The 23,749-nt window shown below is 40.6% G+C and overlaps 1 protein-coding gene across 8 annotated transcripts in view; it reads left to right on the top strand.

Annotated features, from left to right (window-relative positions):
• BLNK (B cell linker) overlaps positions 1-23,749 on the top strand; it is a 684,101-nt gene that overhangs the window by 581,550 nt on the left and 78,802 nt on the right. For all 8 annotated transcript variants that reach the window (XM_085606171.1, XM_085606173.1, XM_085606179.1 and 5 more), the window contains one exon: positions 8,043-8,117. In XM_085606171.1, the coding sequence (XP_085462297.1) occupies positions 8,043-8,117 (75 nt within the window). The remainder of the gene's footprint in view (positions 1-8,042; positions 8,118-23,749) is intronic.

The raw sequence follows: 23,749 nt of genomic DNA, 5'->3' as shown, positions 1-23,749 counted from the left end.
TGCCACCACAACTTTGTGCACAAGGACAACCACAACATATGCAACCTGTGCCCTCAAAAATATCACAAGTTGGAAGTGTGTGCCGTGGGTGCAGAGCTCTAGTCAAAGACCTTCAAAGCAAGAGAAAGGCAAAGAACGGCACAGTATGAAATGGTGCAGTCTTAGCAGAACCAAGAGTCACATAAGGAGTTTGGTTTGTCGAGTGAAGATGAAACCCACAAGGACACTGAGGTGGGGCAGGGGAGAGGTTCAGAGGCCAAAGAAATTTTTACGGCCAAGAAGGAAATAACACTGAAGAGGATGCCTACAGGACTTCAACTATACGAAACACCAGGTAACACACTATTGGCAAAGCACGCAATATCGGCCTCAACGCCAGTCTTGCCAAACCAGCTGCAGCAAAGGCAGTCATGCCAAGTGTAGAAAAGAAATACAGGCACTCGACCTGACACACTTTTTATATCAAGGGCAATGTGGTTATGGATTTCCTGATCATCACAAAGTCACGGAACAGGGAAAAACACAAAATTCCATCCTGATAAAGAAAGCAAGCAAGTGGACATGCTAGGCTGAAAAATGGAGTGGTTAGCAGTGGCAAAGTGGTGTATTTCAATCTCCAATGAACTACTAAACCAATATCCCCACCAGCAATGGGACGTTATTGAGGACCTTAAGTAACACCTGCCCTAAGAATGTAAAAAGAGTGCAAAAGCAGTTATTCAAAAGGGCAACAACATTGCAAACACTTGCCAGAAGTCATTTCTCGATTCAGCAGACACTGCCAGACGACAACTGTGTGCAGCCACAACCCTAAGGAGACATGTCTGGCCAAGGGTGTCAGGTTTTACACAAGAGGGAATCAGTAAGCCTGTCACACGGGATAGACGCTTCTGTAGTACAGTGGACGATGCATTGCAGCACTTGAAATAGGACAGTAAGATGTCCAAAGCAAGAAGGGCTCTGCAAAACAAAAGACCCTTTTGGGGAGGAATTGCACCAAGGAGAAGAACACCCACAAGAGGAGGTCTGCAGCAAACAGCGACTCCAAGTGCCTTCACACCATCATGTGCCTCAGCAAGTATATCCCCACAGTGGCATTATATGTCACCATTGTGACACATCTGCCAAGGGAGGGCCAGAAGAAGAGGAAACACCTCAAGAGGGTCAGAACGCACCAGAAAGTGACTTTCCAATGAAGTTCCTCCTGCACAAACATCTGTAGAAGGAAGAATCAATGGTTCATCCAAAAGTGGAAGAAAATCACCTCCGACAAATGGATTTGGTACCTAATTCAACATTGCTACTGCTTAAAACCGTGAAACAAGTCTCCAGCTAGTGACCTCCAGGCCTTTATAACACAGGACTCTTGTCGGCAAATAAACAGGGACAGAATAGTGATGAGAATAAATCCATAATTTATCCCAAAGGTGGTATTACACATCCATGTTACCGAAACCATACTATCTGCACCCTAACCACAAGCAGAGAGGGCCTTATATATTTTGGACGTTAGAAGAGCAATTATGTACTACTAGTTACAAAGAAAAAAACAATCAGGAAGGGGAACCCTTATTTTTTAATCTATATTGCACATACAGGCAAGGTTTCCCCAGTCACTAAAGGAACTTTTGCAATATTGATAGTGTAGACACTCCAGATATGTTACAAATCGACAGGCGTGACACTGGGAGAAAATCCATGAGTACTCTTGACAAGGAAGAAGGGAACAACACTTGCTACCTCGCTAACATATCTTTAAATCACATCAGCATAGCATCCACATGGTCATCTGTCCACACATTCCCAAAGAATTACTGTGTACACATTCAAGCCAACGAGGAGACTTAGAGTATTCAAACACATGTTTGTAAAAACACACTCTGGTGATCCCATACCACTACAAAATCAATTCACAGCATGTGAATACAGAAAGATTCACACTGCAAAACAAAATGATTACTTACCTGTATGAGTGGTTCGCAGCTTTAAGAATTTTCTGGATATTTCCATTGCCAACAGGTAAAGCATTGCCACAAGGTTCGCTTTGGAAATTATTGTTAATTTTCAAAATACAAAGTAACGGTTGTTAAACATGCACTGTCACTATCGTCCTCTGAAGAAGACAAAGATGTTTCAACTGAAGAAGAACCACAGTATGCATAATCTGATTTTAAAACATTCTGGTGCAACAAATTACAATTACAGACAGGACTTGAATCATCAACAGCTTGTTGCACTATATTTCCTTCTGTACAACGTTCAGCACAATAACCAAAACCTTGTGTTTCATCAGCTCTAGAGCTATGAATATGATTCAAAATAATAGCTTTTTTATCATCCAGTAGTACCAAATTCTTTGTGTTCCACCAACCCTTACCAGCAAGTTATGCAGAAGTCTTGCTTATTTTAATGACCTTTACCGATTTAGAAATTTTGACAAGCCCTTTCTGACTCTAGTCGGTGACTTGATTAGTACCCAATCACCAGCATTGAAAGTCTTAGGGCCTGATTCACAAAAGTAATCTGAGACAAAATCCTAATTTTACGACTTTCAAAAATTCACAGAAGGCATTTAGGAGTACTAAGATTTTGTCTCAGTCAAACTTAAGTTTTGGTCTTAAGTTAAACTTAAGACCAAAATTTACGATTAACTGAGACAAAATCCTAACTTTAGTACTCCTAAATGCCTTCTGTGAATACTGAAAGTCGTAAAGTTAGGATTTTGTCTCAGATTACTTTTGTGAATCGGGCCCTTACCCTTTACACTTTTTTTTATCAAAAGTAATTTTTGACATCCTTTGTTTTTCCATAACTTTATCCTCTAAAACGAAACCTTGAGTCATTAACATCCTTAACACCTCTTGCTTTTTTTCAGCTATACTGAGCATAAATTTGCTTTAGGGTTTCTGCCTCTCACTAACACAAATGGTGCTTCTCCAAACTTTCTGAGTTAAATAGACCTTAGCATTCAAACCAATGGCAAAAGCAGTCTATAGCCCCCTCTCTCAGAAATCTCTTAGCCCTTTCTATCAGACCATTCAAAGAAGGACTGTTTATAACAACTCTTAAGTCTTTCTTTCTAAACTATTCACAACTCTTTGTATGCGTGTTGAAACAAAATGAATGGCATTGTCAGTAACACAAGCCTTATGTATGCCATCAACAGAAAATCTCATAGGCAAAAATGTTATTACATTCTCAGTACTTGCCTATCTTACCAGGCAGAAATAAATCCACCTAAAACAATAACCAATGTATACTATAAATACAATCTTGAGTCAGCCTGCAATACATTAAATGGACCAGCAAAGTCTAATGTAACCTTATCTATTCCATGGCGTTTCTGGTAATGCTGTTGGCTGTAGAGGATTTTCTAAAGGTTTCCGATGTTTATCAGAAGTCAGGCGCTCAGGACATCTCTTGACCCAGTTATACACACGCTGGTCCAAAGAAGGCCTCCAGTATTAATACTACATTCTTGAATAGCATTAATGGTAGCAACTACATATTCTGATTCTTCCAAAATCTTATCACTTCTTATCACTGTGACTTACTGATTCTGGACAAGCAATCCGCCCTGTAATCGTTACCACCAGGTAGAAACTTGATATTAAAATTGTATTCTTGTAACCTGGACAAAAGTGTAACAAATCTAGCAGACACTTTACATAAGCCATTGCTATTGAGTAAAAACACTAATGGTTTGTGAACTGCACACAATTCAAATCTGTTTCCCCATATATAATTTTTGAATTTATCTACAGCCTATGAGCAGGCCAATGCCTCACTTTCAATTGTGCTGTAATTGATTACAGCATGACTTAGTCATCTAGATCTAAATCCAGTAGTACAATCCTGACCTTCAATCACTTGGCTCAGCACTACACCAATACCTAGCATGTTATCATCCACTGTCATTATGCATTATGTTCAGAAACAAAAGCATTTAAATCAGGTGCTTCAACAATTGGTCAATTGGTATTGTCAAATGCTTACTGTGCCTCTTTAGACCAGATCAATGTAACACCTTTCTTTAACATGGATCTTAATGACAGGACTACATAAGCATAGCCATGCACAAAACATGCATAGTATTCACTAAGACCTAGAAATATTCTTAACACATCTTTGTCTGAAGCAACATGAGAATCAATGATTGCCTGAATAGGATAATGTGTGGCCTTACACCTTTACTTGAAAAATTAGGACCCAGATAGTCAACTTCTTCAACAAGAAATTTACATTTTCCTTTTCTCACAGTCCTACCTCTATCTCTTAGAATTCTTAAAACCTTTTCCAGGATGACATGGTGTTTCCACATGGATTTCTCGAAAACAAGATTGTCATCTTGGAAGGCATGGACACCACACTCCTTCATAAATAAATAGTCCATAAGCTTCTGTAACACGCTAGCTGCTGACGCTAGTCCAAATGGCAAAAGTAAATACTTAAAAGCTCCGACAGAATTTACAAATGTGGTTAAATCCTAGGAATTTTTAGGTAGTTGAACCCGATAGTAAGCTGACCTGAGATCAATGATTGAAAAACATTTAGCTCATCCATGTTAGCCAACAAATCTTGGATTTTGGGCAGCGGATGGCAATCCACCAAAATATAACTGTTGAGCATGCATAATTGATCACAAAGCTGAATCTCACCTGATTTCTTCCATGTTATTAACACTAGGAGAAACCCCAATCTGCTGAATCCACAGGCAGGTTTTATGATTTTCTCTGTACATAATGTGTTTAACATTACTTTCAAATCATTGTGAACCACCGGTTTGGCATTGTTTTAAGCCTTATTTGATGCTCAAACCCCAAAACCCTTCCTAGTTCTTCTTTAAAAACATTAGAAAATGTTCCCTGTTCTAACTCGTTAACCTTTTCACACACAATGTTATACGAAGGTAAATCTCCGAACACAATAGAAAAAGTCAGCTCCTGGTTTCAGCCAAATACTCATGTGAGCCAAACCTTGCCACCCCACATTGTCCTTGCCTTTATGTGCCACATATATTTTTGTAAAAGTAACCCTACCTAATCAATTTGGATTACCATGAAAAACCCTAAAAGGTCAAATTCACTAAAAGCCTTTGACCTGATTTCAGGAGCTTGAAAAGTTTTTTAGCTCCCCACCATCATATAAAGTGTTGTCAGATACAACTGTAACGGGCAAACTCGAATCGGCCCTGGCGCCAAAAGACGCTTCCCCAGTGCGAATATCACACATAGGACATTTGACCACACAGCAAGTGTAAACAAAACATTCTCAAGTTTATCACAACATTCGTTTGTCTCTCTTACAAACACAATGTTGCATCTTTTATCATGAGCTGGGCAATTGGAATTATTACTCAAATGTGATTTAGAACAACATCTGTAAAATGCTCCTTTGTTTTCTTGCCCACACCACATACAGACTTCTCTTTAGCATTTATAGCACACACAACACTTCCGTCATTGATAGCTGCAATAGCTGCGTTGCTGCACCCCAGCTTTACAGACATGGTTTTATTCATAACCGACCACCGTTCAATACTACAAGCTCAATTAGACACCTCATGTAGGGTAGGATTAACACAGCTTAATAAACGTTCTTGAATTTATTTGGGGTAACAAATAAATACATACTGATCACAAATATAGTCTTCAGCATTATTGGTAAATCTACATGTTGAAGCAAGTGCTTTTAATGCTGCAATCCTTCCTAAACATTTCATCAAATGTTTGTTTGCCTCTGAAAAAGTTGTGTCTCTCCAAAGGTACACCAGGTTCCTCAGAATATTGGTTTTGCAGGGACACCTTGGCCTTATAAAAAAGATGCCAAGTTCCAGTTTATCCTGTGGAGCATCCTACTCATGTAAATGATCGAAGATCTGCTGACCTGCATGACCAAGATGGCTAAAATGAATTGCAAGTGTTCAAGGTGCTTCAGATTTCACAGCATCAATTGCCACCAAACTATTCTCAAAAATTCTCAATGCTTCAACTTAATTGGTGGTCTGACAAGAGTATTAAAAACGGGTGGGCGGTAACATCAATTTCTGTATAGTTGCCATGATTCTATAGATGGAATAAATGAAAAAAGAGAGAGAATATAGTGTTGATGGCAAAAAAGGGGTCAAAAGACACTCGAGAATAACGTTTTCAACTGGATAATACTTAACCAATGAGAATATATTTATAATTCTCCAATGCTTCCTAACTTCCATCTGTTATATTAAGACAACATGAAAGTACGTCGGTACACAAAATGACTGAATAGTAAATCTTCACAAAATATGGCCTGCAACACTGATTTTATATTCCTGCACACAAGAAGCCATCTGGATAGTGTGCATGCAAGACAGGAGGAGCAAGGAAAAGCACTCGTGTAATCAGAGCATGGCATGAAGAATGCTCAAAAGCGGCGCTTGTGCAGGGGTGCTAATGTGGACACCGACCATCATCTTGCTGAGGAGACGTGGTAGCCTAAATACTGCTGGGCTTTGAAAACACTCATGAAAGCAGAAACACAGGTAACTCATCAAAGTAGGCAGCCAGCTTTTCAAACTAGAAAACACAGCCAACTTGTTTCTCCTGGACAATCAGAAGCAGATTAAGTGTCTCTTGAAAAAAGCTTCCAATGCCAGGGCTGCTCGATAGCCGGTGGGTCTTTGCCAACAGCTCCTTATCTCTAAAGTATGTTACATAGTGTTGGAAGAACACAAATGCTCTCTTAGCTGTTGAATAAATTCCAGGTTTATTCAGGAACACTAAGAACAAGACCCACAAAGAGACCAAAGCAGGGCTGCATCTAGCAGAGCCTCTTAATGTTGATAACTGCCACGAGCAGAACACAGAGATCTAAATACTGCCACGGAACAATTCAACATTCCACATTCCATAAACAAATAATTAAAACCCCCATATGGCCACTTTTCTATATCTTAGGCCAGACAGTTCAAGGGCACCAGAGAGTAGTCTGCAAGCAGTTCTTCTGAGGAAGGACTCCACTGCATCTGTGACTCAAAGTAGGAAGTTAGCTTCCCTAGCCCTGGTAGCAAATGGTGGATCTGAGGATTGCAGGCAGGTTTGCATTTCATAAGGCATTTAAGAATTCTTAAAGTGTGATTGATCATGCAAGTTTCATATCTTAATAATTCATTACTTGGACATGGTTTACATTCCTGAAATATAAAACTAGCTGCAATTGGAATACCCGTGAACTTTAGCACAAGGTGTGTACTTTTACCTTGTAATATTGACCACTGTGGCAGTATTAATAAAACACTAATAGTATTTCTGATTTCTTTCAGTGCAGGGCAGAACTGGGTAGTCACGTCCGAGATTATTGATTTATGAACTCAAGTAATTTTCTTCTAACCTAGCAGCCTAGGGCATGTCTAATTCTATCTCTTGAAACTCTTAGATTATTTTGGTTTAGTTTCTCAGTCTGCTTTTCACTTTTCCTGTCGTGAGATTTAGTGTTGAGTGAAAGAGTTACTTAGTTTCCAAAGGTGTATAATACTTGATTCAATTTATTTTGTACTGGTAGTCTTTGGAGCCTGTTTGTGGGGACATCTACATACTCTGGTGCAATGTAGTACCTATGACATAATCTGCCTATTGTGACAGGCATATCTGCAGATGTGCAGTTGTTTGCCACTAAGCATGTCCCCAGGTTTCCTGATTTTGATCGCCAAAGGCATGGATTCCCGCTCTCCCACTCTTTTGTGTGTTCTTGGGCTTGAACAAATATTGTACTGCTTGGATTTCACAGTCAGTAAGATTGGAGTCTAGTAATGTGTTGTCAGGTCACAGGAAGTGCTGAAAATGTGTGTAAAATTTAAAAGGCCATGATATGAGACTTTTTCCCAAACACACACATACACTTAAATAAAGACTGTGACAAGAAAGAGCAGGATTCAGTCTGAGGGAGCTTGTGTGCAGGAAATTGAAACAGTACTGACTATCAATGATATAAAAGTAAAATAATGCTCAATTCCAATTGACATCTATTAAACAAAATGTATAATATGCCATTTGTCCATACTCTAGCTCCCCCTGTGATGCGGGCTAGCAAGCCAACACTAGCAGGATCTACCCCTACCCCTGTGGTCATGTCTAAATCAGGTAAATTGTACAACTACTTACATATTGTCATTGCTTGATAAATATGCATGTAAACTATGTTGTAACTAGAATGGTCCTGGTTTGTGCGACTCAAAATGAAAAAGGTAAAGTGTGGCAGTAGCTTTTCAGTTATACCATCATAAATGCCTCAGAGTGGCATCTCTCTGGAGATAGTGTGGTCTGCGATGCAAAAAGTGGAATTACCAGCTTTGCAATTGATTTAAATTTTAGTGTCAAGTTTAAGGAATGGATTATTGATGTACACTCTATTCTTTCTTAGTCATTTTGCTGTTTTATTGTCGTTCTTTGAATCTTCGAAAAAATCTGTCATCGTTCACAGATTAAATTAAAACCGTTTATTACATTGTGCCCTTTGGGAGTGAAATGTGAACGCTGGTTGGGAAATATTCCATGGAGCATGGTATTGAAATAAGCAAAAATAAAAAAATAATATGTGCATTACATTTTTTGTTTAGAATGCATGACTGCAAAAAAAAACCCTGAGAAAACAATAAATAAGTAAAGTAAACACTTGTCAAATTGTCCAAAGTCCAAATGTATTTTCCATTTATCTCCATGTACGCCAGTGTGTACAGCTGCATATTGTTCCACTGTCAAGAATTGGGTTATTAACTTGGGAAGTGTTACTTAATAAACACATGTAATAAACTAAAGGGGTAACTGTTCCTAAATTGAAAAAACAAAAATGAAAACAAAAATAAAGACAAAACCAGGAAGGTAGAAGTGGCTCACATGTAAAAAAAATTATGTGAGTGGAAAGGGAACTGCTCCTTTTATCTATAATGCCCTCACACTCCCTTGCGGGTGTCATGCTTCATCATAGGGCGATGCTCCTCGTGGGGGTGGCGCTGCAGTCCCTCACGGGCCCCGCTAGAGGGCTCTTCAGCGGAGATCTTTTTAAAAGGAGTCGCCGCAGTTGTGCATGGGTGTATGTGGGCTTTGAAATGAAGTGAGTGCGTTAAAATTACTGAATGGAACCAAGAACCGAAGTTTTTATTCACGGGTCCAATCTGTAAATTAAAATATAGTAAAGATCCTGGAGTTCCTCTGTGGGGAAAAAAATAGAGGGCAGATGTATGACTAACTGCTACTCACAGGATATGTGTACTAATGTGAGGTATGTATGATGGGGTCAACATGTTTCGCGCTCTATAATGGGCTATAAAGGATCCTACGCGCTTTGTCAGGACCAACACCGGAAACATGAAAGACCGGACCCACGAACTGCGGACGTGTGTTAGCCTGATGTACCTGATGGAGCCGTAGAAGTCCACTCTTCGAATCAGAGGGGTCGGATGCAGGTTCTTTAAATGAAAAGCACCTCATAGCGCATGGACGCATCTTCCCTTAAATAATAAGGTATCATTGACTCACAGGCCTCGCCTGGAATCACATTTTTATTTTTATTTTTATTATCTCCTCACTGGTCCTGACGAAGCGCATAGGATCCTTTATGGACCATTATAGAGCGCGAAACATGTTGACCCCATCATACATACCTCACATTAGTACACATATCCTGTGAGTAGCAGTTAGTCATACATCTGCCCTCTATTTTTTTTCCCACAGAGGAACTCCAGGATCTTTACTATATTTTAATTTACAGATTGGACCTGTGAATAAAAACTTCGGTTCTGGGTTCCATTCAGTAATTTTAACGCACTCACTTCATTTCAAAGCCCACATACACCCATGCACAACTGCGGCGACTCCTTTTAAAAAGATCTCCGCTAAAGAGCTCTCTAGCAGGGCCCGTGAGGGACTGCAGCGCCACCCCCACGAGGAGCATTGCCCTATGATGAAGCATGACACCCGCAAGGGTGTGTGAGGGCATCATAGATAAAAAGAGCAGTTCCCTTTCCACTCACATAAACATTTTTTTACATGTGAGCCACTTCTACCTTCTTGGTTTTGTCTTTGTTTTTGTTTTCATTTTTGTTTTTTCAATTTAGGAACAGTTACCCCTTTAGTTTATTACTGATCTCTTGGGAGTTTGGGTACTGGACCTCGTATTTCTAACCAAGCTCCCGGTCCCCAATCCTTTTTGTGTGCGCACTTAATAAACACAACCTGGTTTAATCCTAGCCCCTTGATATACCACTATAAAACAAATTGTTGTCTAGAGATTTTCATTTTTGATTTGTGTTTTTGGATCATCAAAGATGTAATTTAGCTCTGGTACACACAGGTGCGCCGGTACTGGTAAGAGCGGTGCGGTGGGGCAGGTGGGGAGGTTGATATACAACGAGATAGCGAAAATAAAATAAATGAATAAATACAACCACTTACCTTGCACTTCCCGCATCGCCAACTCAGCGATGCGGCGAGCGCAAGGTAAGTGGTTTTATTTATTTTATTTTCCCTATCCTATCGTATGTCCAATTCCCCACACCACCATCTTACTTGTACCGGACACACCTGGGTAGACGTTGCTGATCCTGACCACATTTTCTGGATGACATTTTTAAAAATGGAGGATGTGTTGCAGTGATGATGTAATATTTCAGGAACCATTAGACCTAAATACTTCATTTTGGTGTCAAAATATTGGTTTCGGGGTCAAGTGGTCTTATAGAGACAGAAAATAACTCCTCATAATAAAGGAAGAAGAGACATATTTAGAAATGAAACAAATAATAATGGTTTTTAATCCTTTTATTTAAACGCCAAACAATGTTTATGATCTGAATATGAAAACAAAATAATGATGAGTTTTTTTAGTTTTTTTAAAGGTTTTATATAGCGCGAACTAGACCCAAGCCATCAGGTATCAGAGCGCTTTACATGAGCACCAGTTTCATTACAGAAGGCCACATTCATTTTTGTTAGGCACAGGGAGATTAAGTGATTTGCCCAGAATCACAGGATATTGAGCATCATTGCCGAGACTCTAACCTGGTTCCCCAGCTTTGAGGTCAACCGCTGTAGCCGTAAGGCTACATCCTCTCCCCAATTCACTTTATTTGTTTCTGCAATCTCTTGTGGTACATTTGCAGAATGTTGAACATTTGAGAAGAGCATATCGACAGGGACATCTTTTTGTAGTATAGGTTTTGCAAGTACATGTATGTGTTAGTCTTGTGGGTAGAGGCTTTACAAATTTCGTAGGTTTTAGCACCCCATCAATATCTTCCCAACCACATTTACATATATCTTTCTATACATATGTATGATCCAAAATATTTACACATCCTCTTTTAATGTGTCCACACACAGAATATGACTTTGGGAAAGGTCACTTAGCGGGACTGATTTCTTGAACTCACTGTACCGAAGATTGTCAAAAGTGTGACAGTCAGAACTCTTTTTCCACACAAGCACAAGTTATTTTTCTATGTCTTTAAAGTCACATTCTTCTTCTGTCCTAGCAAACCTTTGTAGAAACTTTACAGGTTCAGCAATTAAATCTCCAAGCTTTGTTCCAGTGTTACTCATAGTGTCATCACCCATAATAATATGTGCCTTGATAAGAACACGGATTAATTTATAGTAACAATGGGGTAACTGTGTGTCCCTCAGAACCTGGGTATCTATATAGAAAGCTACAGTTGGTTCTGTCGGGTAAGAGCAATTGCTTCGGATTTCAAGAACTCAATCATAAAACCTACATTTTGGTTTATAGTAACAATTCATTAGTGATTAAGTTGGAACACAAAAAACAGACAATTTTGAGCTGCGTCAAGAGTATTTACTTGAAGTATATTATGCATTTTACGATAAGGCTGTCAACAATTCCATTAAAGATTGGAGTGACATTAAATATAGTGTAAAAAGACGGTGCTCAGTGACATGAGTGAAGTGAGTGTTGTTTATACAAGGGTGAGACAAATTTAAGTACAAATTATACAAGGGACAAAAGAGTTAAAATGGTCAGTATGAAGGGGGAACCAGTGTCTGGTGGATTACATGATTGCTTGCTAATTTGGAACCAGATGACCTGATAAAACAGAACCAATAACAACGTTGACGTTTCGACCCTGACGTAAGCCTTATTTTAAGAAAGCGTCATGGTGGGTCTTCTTCAGGACAAGGTGAAGGATGAAAGAGGAAGACATCGCATTTTTGGGATAATTCTCCTAAGACTGCCTTAAAAGATGCTGCAAAATGGCCAGTAATCTGAAGGATTCAGGAAGACTCTAAATTGTGAAATCTCAAAATGAATTTGGAGGTGGTAGTTGTTTTTCGATCTGTTTGGAATTGTTTTATATTTAATCTTGTGGGTGGGGCCGCTGTGGAAATCGGTGCGCCCTCCGGGGTAATTTAATAATTTCGTCCTCAGCTCCCAATCCTTTCAATCCGGGTTGAGTCCTGGAATAAGAGTGCTCCCATGTCTCATCCAGCAGTCACTGAGGCCCTACTTCTTCTTAATAGCCCTACTTCTCTAATGATACAAAAACACAAATCAAAAATGAAAATCTCTGGACAAATATTTTTTTACGGAGGTATATTAAGGGACTAGGACTAGTTAGTCTGAGACATAGTTTTCACAGAATTTCTACTCAACCCTTGATAGCGATGTCACATGCAGCAAGGAATTCTCCAGAGAATTGTGTGTTTAGGTTTAAGCTGTAACAACCAGTATAGAAAAAAAAAGTTGACCGCACATGGATGCGATTTCAAGCTGACTGTGATAAAGCAAAGGTCACATACACCAAGAGGGTTGCCCCAGATTTTTGCCTTCAGACTTAGTCCACTTTTTGTAGGTCAATGTCCTCCAGTGGGGCAAAGTCAATGGCTAAAGCTGGTGAGTGTCCCTCCAGGATAGATACCTCCTCAGTGAGATGCAGCTAAAACTATTGGCTTTAGTCTGAAAAATTCAGATTCAGACAAATCTTGATTTTAAAGCTACCAAGGTGAATTCACCACTGTGATAGATTTGCTGCCCAGCTCGATTCAAGGATTTACCAATGGACTTAGTCGCTTTTTTGATTCCCAAAATGTAACAGTGGGGGGAAGTATAGTAGCTGTATCTGGGCAGGCCTCTATGAGGCTAAATATCTTTACCACTAGGTACCACTGGACCAGTTTTCCGCACTGAAAGAGGTCAGAGTGGAACCAACCTGGTTTTCTTTTGCGTCGTGGCATCAACCTGCCTTTGGGAAATTAGTGGGAAAATTCTAAAAGTTTAAAAATATTTCATTGTAAAATAGACCCAAAACTAATAAAATAAAATGTGAAGGAACATTAGATCTTAAAATTAAAGGTATAATAATGAATTAATTTCAATAACTTAATTTAATTTATAGAGAACACAATTCATATTTTATTAAATATGCTTAGTTAATTAAAACTATTGTATATAAAAGAAAAAAGATAATACCAATATTCTTATGAATACAATCAATAAGGTATCCTAGATACTCATCAAGAAATACTGTCTTAATACTGGTACTGAGAGCAATTTTACATGGTGGGCATAAAATACATTTAAAAAGGTCCTCTAGAAACTCATTAAAAAATATTGTCTTAATACTGATGCTGACTGCAATTTTACACAGAAGGCATAACATTAATTGAACTGTTTTTCTGTTGCAGTTGGTTCACAGTTTGTGTCAGGAATCTGATTGTCTGATTGCGAATTTAGTCTTATGTTGTCCCCGTTGAAACATTCTATTACTGTTAGATGATACGAGAGTTTATAAATAAAATGAAATGAAAATTTGTGATGAAGAATCTAACGGCTCAAAAGCCATGTTTTCGGGCCTTTTCGGAAGGGAAGCAATCCTGTAATTTTTTCAGATTGAGAGGAAGAGTGTTCCAGAGTTTGGAAGCACATGTGACAAAATCTCTGCCTCCCCACTTCAATATTCTGAATTTGGGAACGGCCAGGTTATATGCTGAAGATGAATGTAGAGACCTTGGGGAAGTGCACCAGCGAATGCTTTGCTTCAAGTAGTCTTTGCCAAAGTCATTCAATGCATTAAAGGCTACACAAAGTGCTTTAAAGTCAATGTGTTTCATGGAGAGCCGGTGTAGTTTTATCAAAGCTTGGGAAACAGATTGATATTAAGGAATGCCTAGCAATAAACAGGCTGTCATGTCCTGCATGAACTGCAACTTATTTAAACATTTTTTCTGTTCATTGATGAATAGGGCATTGTAGTAGTCGAGTTTGGACAATAAGAGGGCAGAAACCACGTTTTTCTGCATTTCCCATGGTATAAATGGAAAGACCTTCTTCAAGAGTTTCAGGGTGTAAAAGGACGAGGATGTGATGGAATTGATCTGGCCTTCGAAAGACAGGTTGCTGTCAAACAGAAATCCTAAGTTTTGGACTTTGGAGTGGGTAGACAGCCCAGCTCCAGAGGCCACCAAGTAGGGAACCAAAAAGATGTGTTGTTTCCAAACAGCAGAACATCTTTTGCCCGAATTAAGACTTAAACAGTTGTTGTTCATCCACCTGCTGATCTCCTACACCCAGTTATGGAATCTAGCGGCAGTGTCTTCAGGGTTCCCTTTAACTGACACCACAATAAGTGTGTCATTGGTGTAGGATACCCATGAAAAGTCAAACGATTTGATGAGTAGTGCCAACGCGGAGTTATGCAAAGATTAAAAAGAGTTGGATTTAAGGATGAGCCCTGCAGCACACCACAAGGTAGCGAGAACAGAGGGGAAATAAAATCGTCCAGAGCAACAAATTTCTCTCGTTCAGACAAAAAGGATTTGACCAGTACATTGGCAACTCCCCTAATTCCAAAAGAAAAGAGGCGATTATTCAACAGGTCATGACTGTCTGTGTTGAATGCCACTGCGAGTTCCTACAATATCAGGGCTGCATCCACCTTTATCTAGCGTCTGTCTAATTTCCTCAAATGCAGTAATCAGGGCCAGTTCGGTGCTATGTTTGCCTCTGAAGCCGAACTGAGTAGGATCCAATAGTTGATTGTTGTTAATGAAAGCTGTAAGTTTCTGATTATTGGCTTTTTCTACCACCCTTGCCGAGGGAGGGGTGAGATTGGCCTATAACTACTGTGGTCTGAAACATCTAAGTTTGCTTTTTTCAATAAGGGCAAAATAGAGGGTTTTTTCCAAACTTTGGGAAAATAGCCAGTACTAAACATCAGGTTAAAAATGTCAGTTAGGTGGATTGATACAGTTTCTAGGATCATTTGTATAATTCTTGGTGGACATGGGTCTAAAGGGGATCCTGATTGAATGTGAACAAGAAAGTTCTGGACTTGAGCTACTGTTAGTGGAGAAGAAGAGGACAGAATCATAGAGTCATGAGCCAAATTAGAGGCATTGCAAGATCCTAAAGGGGGAGTGTCGGTAGGACATGGACCCCTGAAGCTTTGTTGCCCATGTTGTTTTTTATTTCTGTAAGTTTGGCTCATTTTTTTTATTCTATTCAATTGTTCTTTTGAGGAGTTTTTTGATGTCTCAGTTTTGTGGGTGAAGTAGTGACCATTTTCCTGATGGATCAGTTGTTTGTAAGCCAAGATGGCATTTTTATACTTTCCCTTTTCTGTGCTGTCGTAGTTTAATATCCACTTACGTTCTTGCCTGAGGAAACATTGTTTCCCCAATCTCAGTTTTGCAGAAAACCAGGGTTCAGAAGGGGAGGTTCTATGGCTTTTATATAACTTCTCAGGGACTAATTGGTTTAGATTGGACTCTAACCACTGATGGTAGTTTGTGGTGGCAGTTTCAAGGTTGTTAGAGAAGGACGGCAAAGTACGCGCTATTGCTGAGCTGAGTAGACTCATGTATAGTTTGTGCCAGGGGTGACTTAAACTCTTTTGTTGAGGCCGTTTAATGTTACGGGCTCTGGTTGCCATTTCTACGTCAAACATGGCGACTAGATGGTCTGACCAGGTGAACAGGAGAGATGTTGAAGTTTGAAGGAAAGGGCTGTCTGAGAAGATGCCATTACGTAGATGCCCTACTCTGTGTGTTGGGCCATTAACCTGCTTAGTTAGTCCAAAACTTGCCGTCATGTCTAGAAAATGTTTGGTGTCTTTGTCCAAACAATTTTCTAAATTAAAATTAAAATCCCCAAGGATTGTGAAGTCTGTATGATTTCTGTTAGTTGGCTGAAGGCCTGGGTAAAGGTTGCTCTAGGGCCAGGGGGCGATAGATAAGCAGGCAGTTAAAAGAGTAGTTTTTAGTTAGTTATGGGGGAGACCAGAAAAGGTAGCTTTAAAATCATTGTAGTTGATAACTGCTAACCCACCACCCCTTTTATCCTTGCGGTCAAGCCGGAAAATGGAGTACTCAGCCGAGATTGCCGCCACTAGGTCAAGGCCTGAAGCAGCATCGGCACAGGTTTCTGTGATAAATGCTATCTGTAAATCATGTAAGTCAAGAAAGTCTGCAAATTTGATTTCGTTTTTTTAAGAGATTTAGCATTAATTAGAGTGCAGTGATGTACTTGTAAGCTCTTATCTTGTTCCTTAAGGTGAGGCTTACAAGAGTTGAGTGCTTTTATTTTAATATGACTCAAGGAAAGATTACAGAATGGGCAAATGGACTCAGTAATATCTCCTTATGGCTCTAAAAGCTAACCTATACATTTCTTACCTGGGGATATAGCTCCAGTAACTCCTCTCTTGAATATTAAAAGAAGTAGTTGAACCATGTGTAAAATCGGCATGAGGGGCTGGCCCTGCGCCATCTAAGCGCAGAAGTGTAAAGACGGGCTTGCCTTAGACACGCCTTCGGGATGCCAGCGGCGTACCTGCTGCGCGGATGACTGTGAGGCTTGCTTTCAAGCCCGGCATCAGGGGGTGTATCAAGGAGTGTGGTGACAAGCGCTAATCCAAGCGATTGCTTGTAGACAGTAAGAAAGATCAGTGCTTAATTTGGGCCGGTGATTTCCTTAATTGTGAACACTGGCACTTATGACAGTCTGCCACATGGTGGCACGGGCTGTGTAATTTAGAGATGAGCAGCACAACAGCTGTTTACTAATTAAATATACATTAAATCAATTTTTTCCTGCCCCCAAGTCGTTCCTATAACTTGGGGAGCCTTGAATTGTTTGAATTATCACACTTGTAGGAGTATTATGGTTAATAGTGGTGCAGGTATTGTCGTTGGCAGCGCTGGCAGGGGAAATGGATGGTTAACGCTGCAGTGGCCATCTGACGAAGATTCTGGCACATATTTTATTACAAATTAAGCACTGGAGATGATTACTTACAAACAAGGGTTCAGCAACCCCCTACTGCTTTCCACAGGCTCCCTTTTGGAATGCAGCTACTCGTAAAGCAATTTGAAAGTAAAATAATCTCGAGAAACACTAAAAATCTTAAACAAAACATAAAAGAACGATCCATTAAAAAGGGAGCGATGGCAGCTCTGAGCCGAGGAGCCAGGCACCCCCTGTATAATGTAAACTCTTGCTACAAGGAAATTGAAAGTGAATGAACCACATGTGGATGCTAACTTCAGAGGATGGCATTTTGCACTGAAATAGTTTTGAGGGATCGATGTGATGTTTTGACCCTCCAAAAACGAGAGCGCATGCGCGCGTTTTTTGGCATGTTTCCTAAAGTCTTGAAATGATGTTGGGTGTTCCCACAGCTCCTTTATTTGGAAGAACCCTACGCTAGACTCTAGATAATCACTAAATGGGCCTGTATTTGTTTATTGTTCAATCCAGAGCCTTTGGTCCAATGGGTCTTCCTTGGCCGCTTGCAGTATGTGACAGAAATTGGCAAAGGCTCCTTGTCTTGCGTACTTTTGCTTCACAGGCCCGAACTCAAGCCTGCTTTGGGCTGGTGAAGCATTACGGGTAATCGGAAGAGCTGCCTATATGTAATGAGATGTAAATAATGTAGCCATTCTGGTTTATGGCTGCAAGGGACTTCCCAGCTATGGGCCTTCCTTCTAATAACCTCCTGCATGGGGAGCAGTGAGTAACCTCCGATCCTCTTCTGAAGGAATAAAATAGCTGCTAGAAGGGACCCTGCTCTCATATTAATTTGTTCCTTGTGTCGTAGAAAGGTGCCTTTTGTATCAGCTACAACTCCCAGGCACTTGTAGTCTTGCTCTTGAATTAGAATATAATTATTTAAGTGCCATGGTCCTGCTTTGTTGGGTCTTTTGCTGAATGTTAACACCTGTGTTTTGTTGCGATTAATATCCAGGTTGTTTGTTAAAGTATAGTTACTTCATTTGTGCAATAGCCTTTGTAAACCGACCTTGGTCCTACTGAGAAGAACAATATTGTCACTGTATAACATACTTGTCAATGATTTTTCCCCTAATTTGGGCGCATGGGCATTTGTCTGTTCCAGGTATTGGATGAGGTCTGTCAGGAAAAGGTTGAACAGTGCTGGGGCAGGCGCACATCTTTGTTTGAGGCCTGTTGTGATCTGGATCTTACAGGAGACCCTTGTTACATCTACTATTGTTATCCTAATCTAGGTGTCTGTGTGGAGTTGTTGAATTGCTTTCAATATTTTCTCTGAGATCCCCCAAGATACGAGATTGGACCAGAGCATTGTCCTGTCTACATGATCAAGTCCACAAGACAGGCCTACAAGGAGCTGTGAGTTTCTAAGCTGCACTTATTGTCATGGCTAAAACTGTCAGATTGGTCAGAGTGCCCATCCCTGGGCTTAAAATGGCCTGATTGAATGAAATTATCTTGGGTCATCCGTCCAGCAGTTTAGGTCATGAAGTAAAAGTCTAGCATACAATTTAGCCTCGTTATCTAACAGAGCGATCAGGTGATACTTTGCGGGATCGCCATTGTTGCTGCCTTTAAAGATCAGGTGGATGATTGCATCTAACCAAGAGTCTGGAATTTGGCTGGCAGAAAAGCAGTGATTATACATTTGCTAGATAGTTCCCCCAACTCTTAGAGCTTGATTTCAAGGGGGCATTAGGCAGGCCACTAGGCTCTGGGGCCCCAACTGATTTGTTTTTAGTTAGCAGCTTCTCTATCTCTCTTGTATGACAGATTTTATCATCCAAGTCATCCAAATCCTGCATGGGTGAAGACATGAATCTGTCTGCGTATGGATTTGTTTTCACAGAATGTAAAGGACGTTGCGATGTTAAAACTGAGTTGTAAAGGCATGCGTTGTAAATGTATGCGTTGTAACGTCGTACATTAATTTACATATGTTTTGTCTTCTCCATTTTATGGGTCAGCCCGTGTGCTGGGAGTGACAGATTATTGCGATTTAACTTGCATATCTGTAAATAAATTTCTTCAAGATTTCTTTTGGATTTCAGGTCCTTGATTTGCTACGACCAGTTTATTGTGGCTATTTTCGTGTTGTTTTGTCAACTCCATTTGACGGATCAACTTTGTGTACCTTGAGAGACTATTTCTGTGATTTTTCTTGTGAATCCAGGTATGACTTGGGCTCTTCTGAGACTTGACAGTTAACATTAAGCGTAAGACTAAAGCAATATGTATTTTTGCAGCTCTCAATGTTTTTGTCCTCACAAGTAGATGTCGCAGTTTTATGTTTGGGTCTTTTGTTCCTCTGTGGATGGGTCCTTCCCTTGTATCCATTGGTCCCTCCCCTTGTATCAATTATTTGGGCACTTGGTTCTCCTTTCACCGCATCAAAGTTCCCTCTGACTGGCGAGTCTAATTTGTTTCTTTGAAAAATCGGGAAAAGTTTGATGCATTGTGTGGTTGGGACAACCGTGATGTTACGGCCTGGGTTGCCGCCGGCTGAATGTTATTTCAACTCTTACACAGTCTTTTGCGTAGACATTTAGATAATTTACGATTACATGCATCTGGCAAAGCTGATGAATTGAGGTCCCCTGCGGTGCAATCCATATGCCGGTCTGAATCTGACTTTGTTTCTGCTGAATTCACCATGGGGCTTTCTCGAGGAGTGATGCTTCACATTTGATTTTGGGGTGGAAACCCCAGACATTCGACATCCTGTGGGGAGTGTTTAGAGAGTTTAGGCCTTGGAACCCATTGAGTTGATATAAAGTGTCAGCCAGGGTTTGCTTTCTATGTCGCTCTCCTTATGTGCAACCAAGCCATGACTATTATTAGTTTTGTGTGTTATCAGCCTCCTTCTTTATATTCTCTCGATTCAATTTTGCTAGCTCAGCTGGTGAACTTTTTGTTATATATTTGGATGGAGTTGAACGGTTGTCTGATTCATGACTGGTGTTGTTATTTGCTATACTAGCTATTTTAGAGGATTCAGCTTGACTGTTGGCGGGCGTATTCTTAATATTATACAATAGATCTGTCAGTAGCAATTGTAAGACACTTGGCAGAGAACTTAACTTGTCTACTCGGGGAGAACATGAGCAGGCCTTGAACTCAACCTTGGCAGACCTCATTAGCGGAGGTGATGTGATGTATGTATTAATGTTTCTAACTTAACAACACTTCCGGTAACATACAGTGCCAGCATGTTTAGTAGATCCCCTTGAATCACACATTTTTCAGAGTGAAAGTTTAGGGCTTCATTGTGACTTGGGTTAAGCCTAAGATGGGTGACTAACTGTCCTCTGTCTTAGCTGCCCAAGGGCTGAATGGAATGGTATCCAAATCTTCTTTCTGCAGGGGTGCTCTATCTTGCACCCGGTTGCACGATCCATTATCTTGAACCTGGATGCACATTGATGTACCTCTAGATAATACATAATTTGTGCTGATTTCTCCAATCGCTTGCTGGGGTATGCTTCCTGATGATTCCATGTCATCTAAGCTCCAACTGTCCATTTGTGGACTATATTGCTTCAGATCTTTTTTTTTGCCCACAGATGGTAGACTGTGTTGGAACACTTTGATCGTACTCCTACTTTTCTGCTGGTGGTGAGAGTTAGATCGTACATATAAATGAAATTTAATTTTGTCTCACCTAATTCCTCCTTTACATTCAGCAGAGTATTAGAGACGAGAGGGCCCATGGTCACGGCAGGCCTGGGATGTGATGGATGTATCCAGTGTTCCGAGTTCCCACTTGCTGTGATTTTGCTGTTGGATAAATGAAAACCCGGGGTTAATGAATCAGATTAATCCATACTTGCAGGAGAAAGTGTTGGGGACTTTTCATGGATTTCGTGTTTGGTGGGTGAGTGGAATAATGGAAGCTCTGACTTTTTTTGCTAATTGCTGAGTTATGTCCCCAACTTCACCTGACCGCGTAGAGAAGCAAGATTTCTGAGATTCTTCATTTGTCATGTCGACTAGGATTGGTGTGGCCTTGAAACCCTTTTGGTAGGATTTCAATAAGAACTTAAAAATGTTACTTTGATGTGCTCCAAGCTTGCATTTTCTTTTGGTTGCACCGTGGGACTTTGCCTTGGTTGCCCTATTTGTTTTATCACATATCATCATTAGCTTCGTATACCCGATTGCACCTGCCCACTTTTGGAACCTCCAGTATTTTTGTGATCTAAGAGGCATGTGGGTCTCCTTGAATGGTTGAGAAGGGTGGAGCATGGTTGAACGTAGTGATACTTTGCGAGTTATAGAGTGTGTTTGATATGCAGGCTGTTGGCTTAACTGTCTCACCTCACTCATACTCTCACCTGTTGGTCTGATGGCTCACCCAGCTGGCGCAGTCTGGTCTGGCAGTAGATTCAACTGAGTACAGCCAGTGACGGAGCTTCATCAGATCTGGAGAGGAGGATGCCTAGGAAGCTGTCAGATGGTCTGCCAGAGGCCTGACTTTGAAACTGCTGGGCAAGGCGGGAGCGGGGAAGAAATGGGGGCACAAGCCGCACCCACTGTTAAGCAGGCCGCTTCCGCGTCACACCACACTCAACCCTTTCAATGGAAGCCTGGTGCCCTGAGCTTGCCCATGCCTCAGGCTGCCAGAATGCTTCTGCAGCATGATACAACCCAATCACTCCTGGGCCAAACTGCGAGTCACGCTGCAAGCAGACCACGGCCCCTCTGCAGGACTCTTGATGGGCGGCCATAAAGTTCTGCTGTTGCTGCCATGATCGCTTTCCAGGATCAGGTGACCACAGCCCCTCTTCAGCTCTCCTGAAGGATCCAGAGGCCGACTGCCGCCACCACCACTTGCTGATCGGAAAGCTCTGCCCAGCACGTTGCGTAGCAGCACATATCGTTTTTCCATTCTCACTTTGCAGTCAGTCTGTTCCTGTTGGTTGTTTGCATTCCACCTTATAGAGATTGATTTTAATTAAGAGCGGGCAGTGAACTCCACTCCGCCAGCGAAGTTTGCGAAGATTCAGTAAATCTGCACTCCATTTGGAGTGCCAAGTTTTCCAAAACTCCGCCTACGCAGCGGAGCGTAGTTCACGGGTGCAGGCTGAGACTTACCTGACCTGTGGGTCAGGCATGCCTGCACGCAGTACACCATGTGCACTGCAGTTCTTTCTGTAATTCTCCTGGAACAGCAGAAGTAGTGGAGCCAGACCCAGCAGCAGGAGCAGGACAGAGGAGACACCGATATCGGAGGAAGATAAGTCTGTCGCTAGTTCTTAATCTTATTCTTCACTTAGACTAGGGGGGCCAGGGCTTTAGCGGGAAAGGAAGGCAGTGGGGCGGGGGCTTTGGTGGGAAGGGGCAGGGGGCTGGGGCTTTAGCAGATGGGGAGAAGAGGCGGGGGGCACTGCGCCAGCCACAGAACTCCATGGAATTTCCTGGAGTTTTCTAGTAACTCCGTGATATTCCGCGGAGTACCACTAAACGAGATCCACCCACCCCGAATTTTAATACACTAATAAATAAACAAAGACACCCTTTTTTAGCATTTTCTAATATGTGCAATATTTTGGTAAAATGGACGTGTTTCATTAATATAAATTACTTAATAAAGTTTTAACAGTTCAAAATAATTGTTTTTGTTAAAAGTAAGTGTATTAACCTATACAATAGTCTATGTGTATAATTTAAATATCAAAATAATTGAATTATTTTAATATTAGAGCCCCACACAAAAATTGAAGTGAAGCAGAGGCTGTGGTCTCCACCTGACGGTTTGTGAATAGCATTTTATAGTAAGTGAGAAGTTATACTGTTGTACTACTTTATATACTACAAAATGCTGTTTGTGACTAGGTCCCTTTGAGTCTCTTTCTTTCAGCAGGGTCTTCTTTCTTCAGATGTTGTCTTAACAGGTCCAAAAATGTGCCTGAGGAGGTAAAAGTGAGTTGCTACTCTTATCCAGCACCCAAGCCAGTGCTACTCACTGAACTTCATTCTCTGCTCCATTCATATACAGCACCTTGTGCCCTCAGCTACCTGTTGTTAAGAATGACATTTGGTCTGTTTGCTGGCTTGTGTACATTGGTGCCTGTACGTTTGTTTGACTTTGTGAAAATGGGTGCCTGAAGGTTTGTTTTTCTGTATGAGCTTTGAGTGTACGAGTACACCTTTGTTGTGGGCCTTTATCCAATCATACTGCAATAAAAATCAACACTACTGATGTTATCAGTGCTTGTATTGTTATTATGTTGATCTCAATCTATTTACATATATTGACACTTAAAATATTTTCCTTATTCTTATTCCTTCTATTCATCTGAAATATCTTTATTTTAATCTCTCTACTCTTTGCATCCTTCTTGACCTAGAGTGAGAATAGTATATTTAATTTTCTCAGACGCCAATAGTTTTAATAATGGTCAAATAGAGTTTATAGCATTAATTGTTAGATATGTTTTATATTTAACATTATTTATTTTTATTTTAAAAT

The sequence above is a fragment of the Triturus cristatus genome, chromosome 1_2, assembly GCF_964204655.1.
Source record: "Triturus cristatus chromosome 1_2, aTriCri1.1, whole genome shotgun sequence".
Taxonomy (NCBI): Eukaryota; Metazoa; Chordata; class Amphibia; order Caudata; family Salamandridae; genus Triturus; species Triturus cristatus.
Note: the sequence above shows the minus strand (reverse complement) of the source record. Positions and strands in the feature narration are given on the sequence as shown.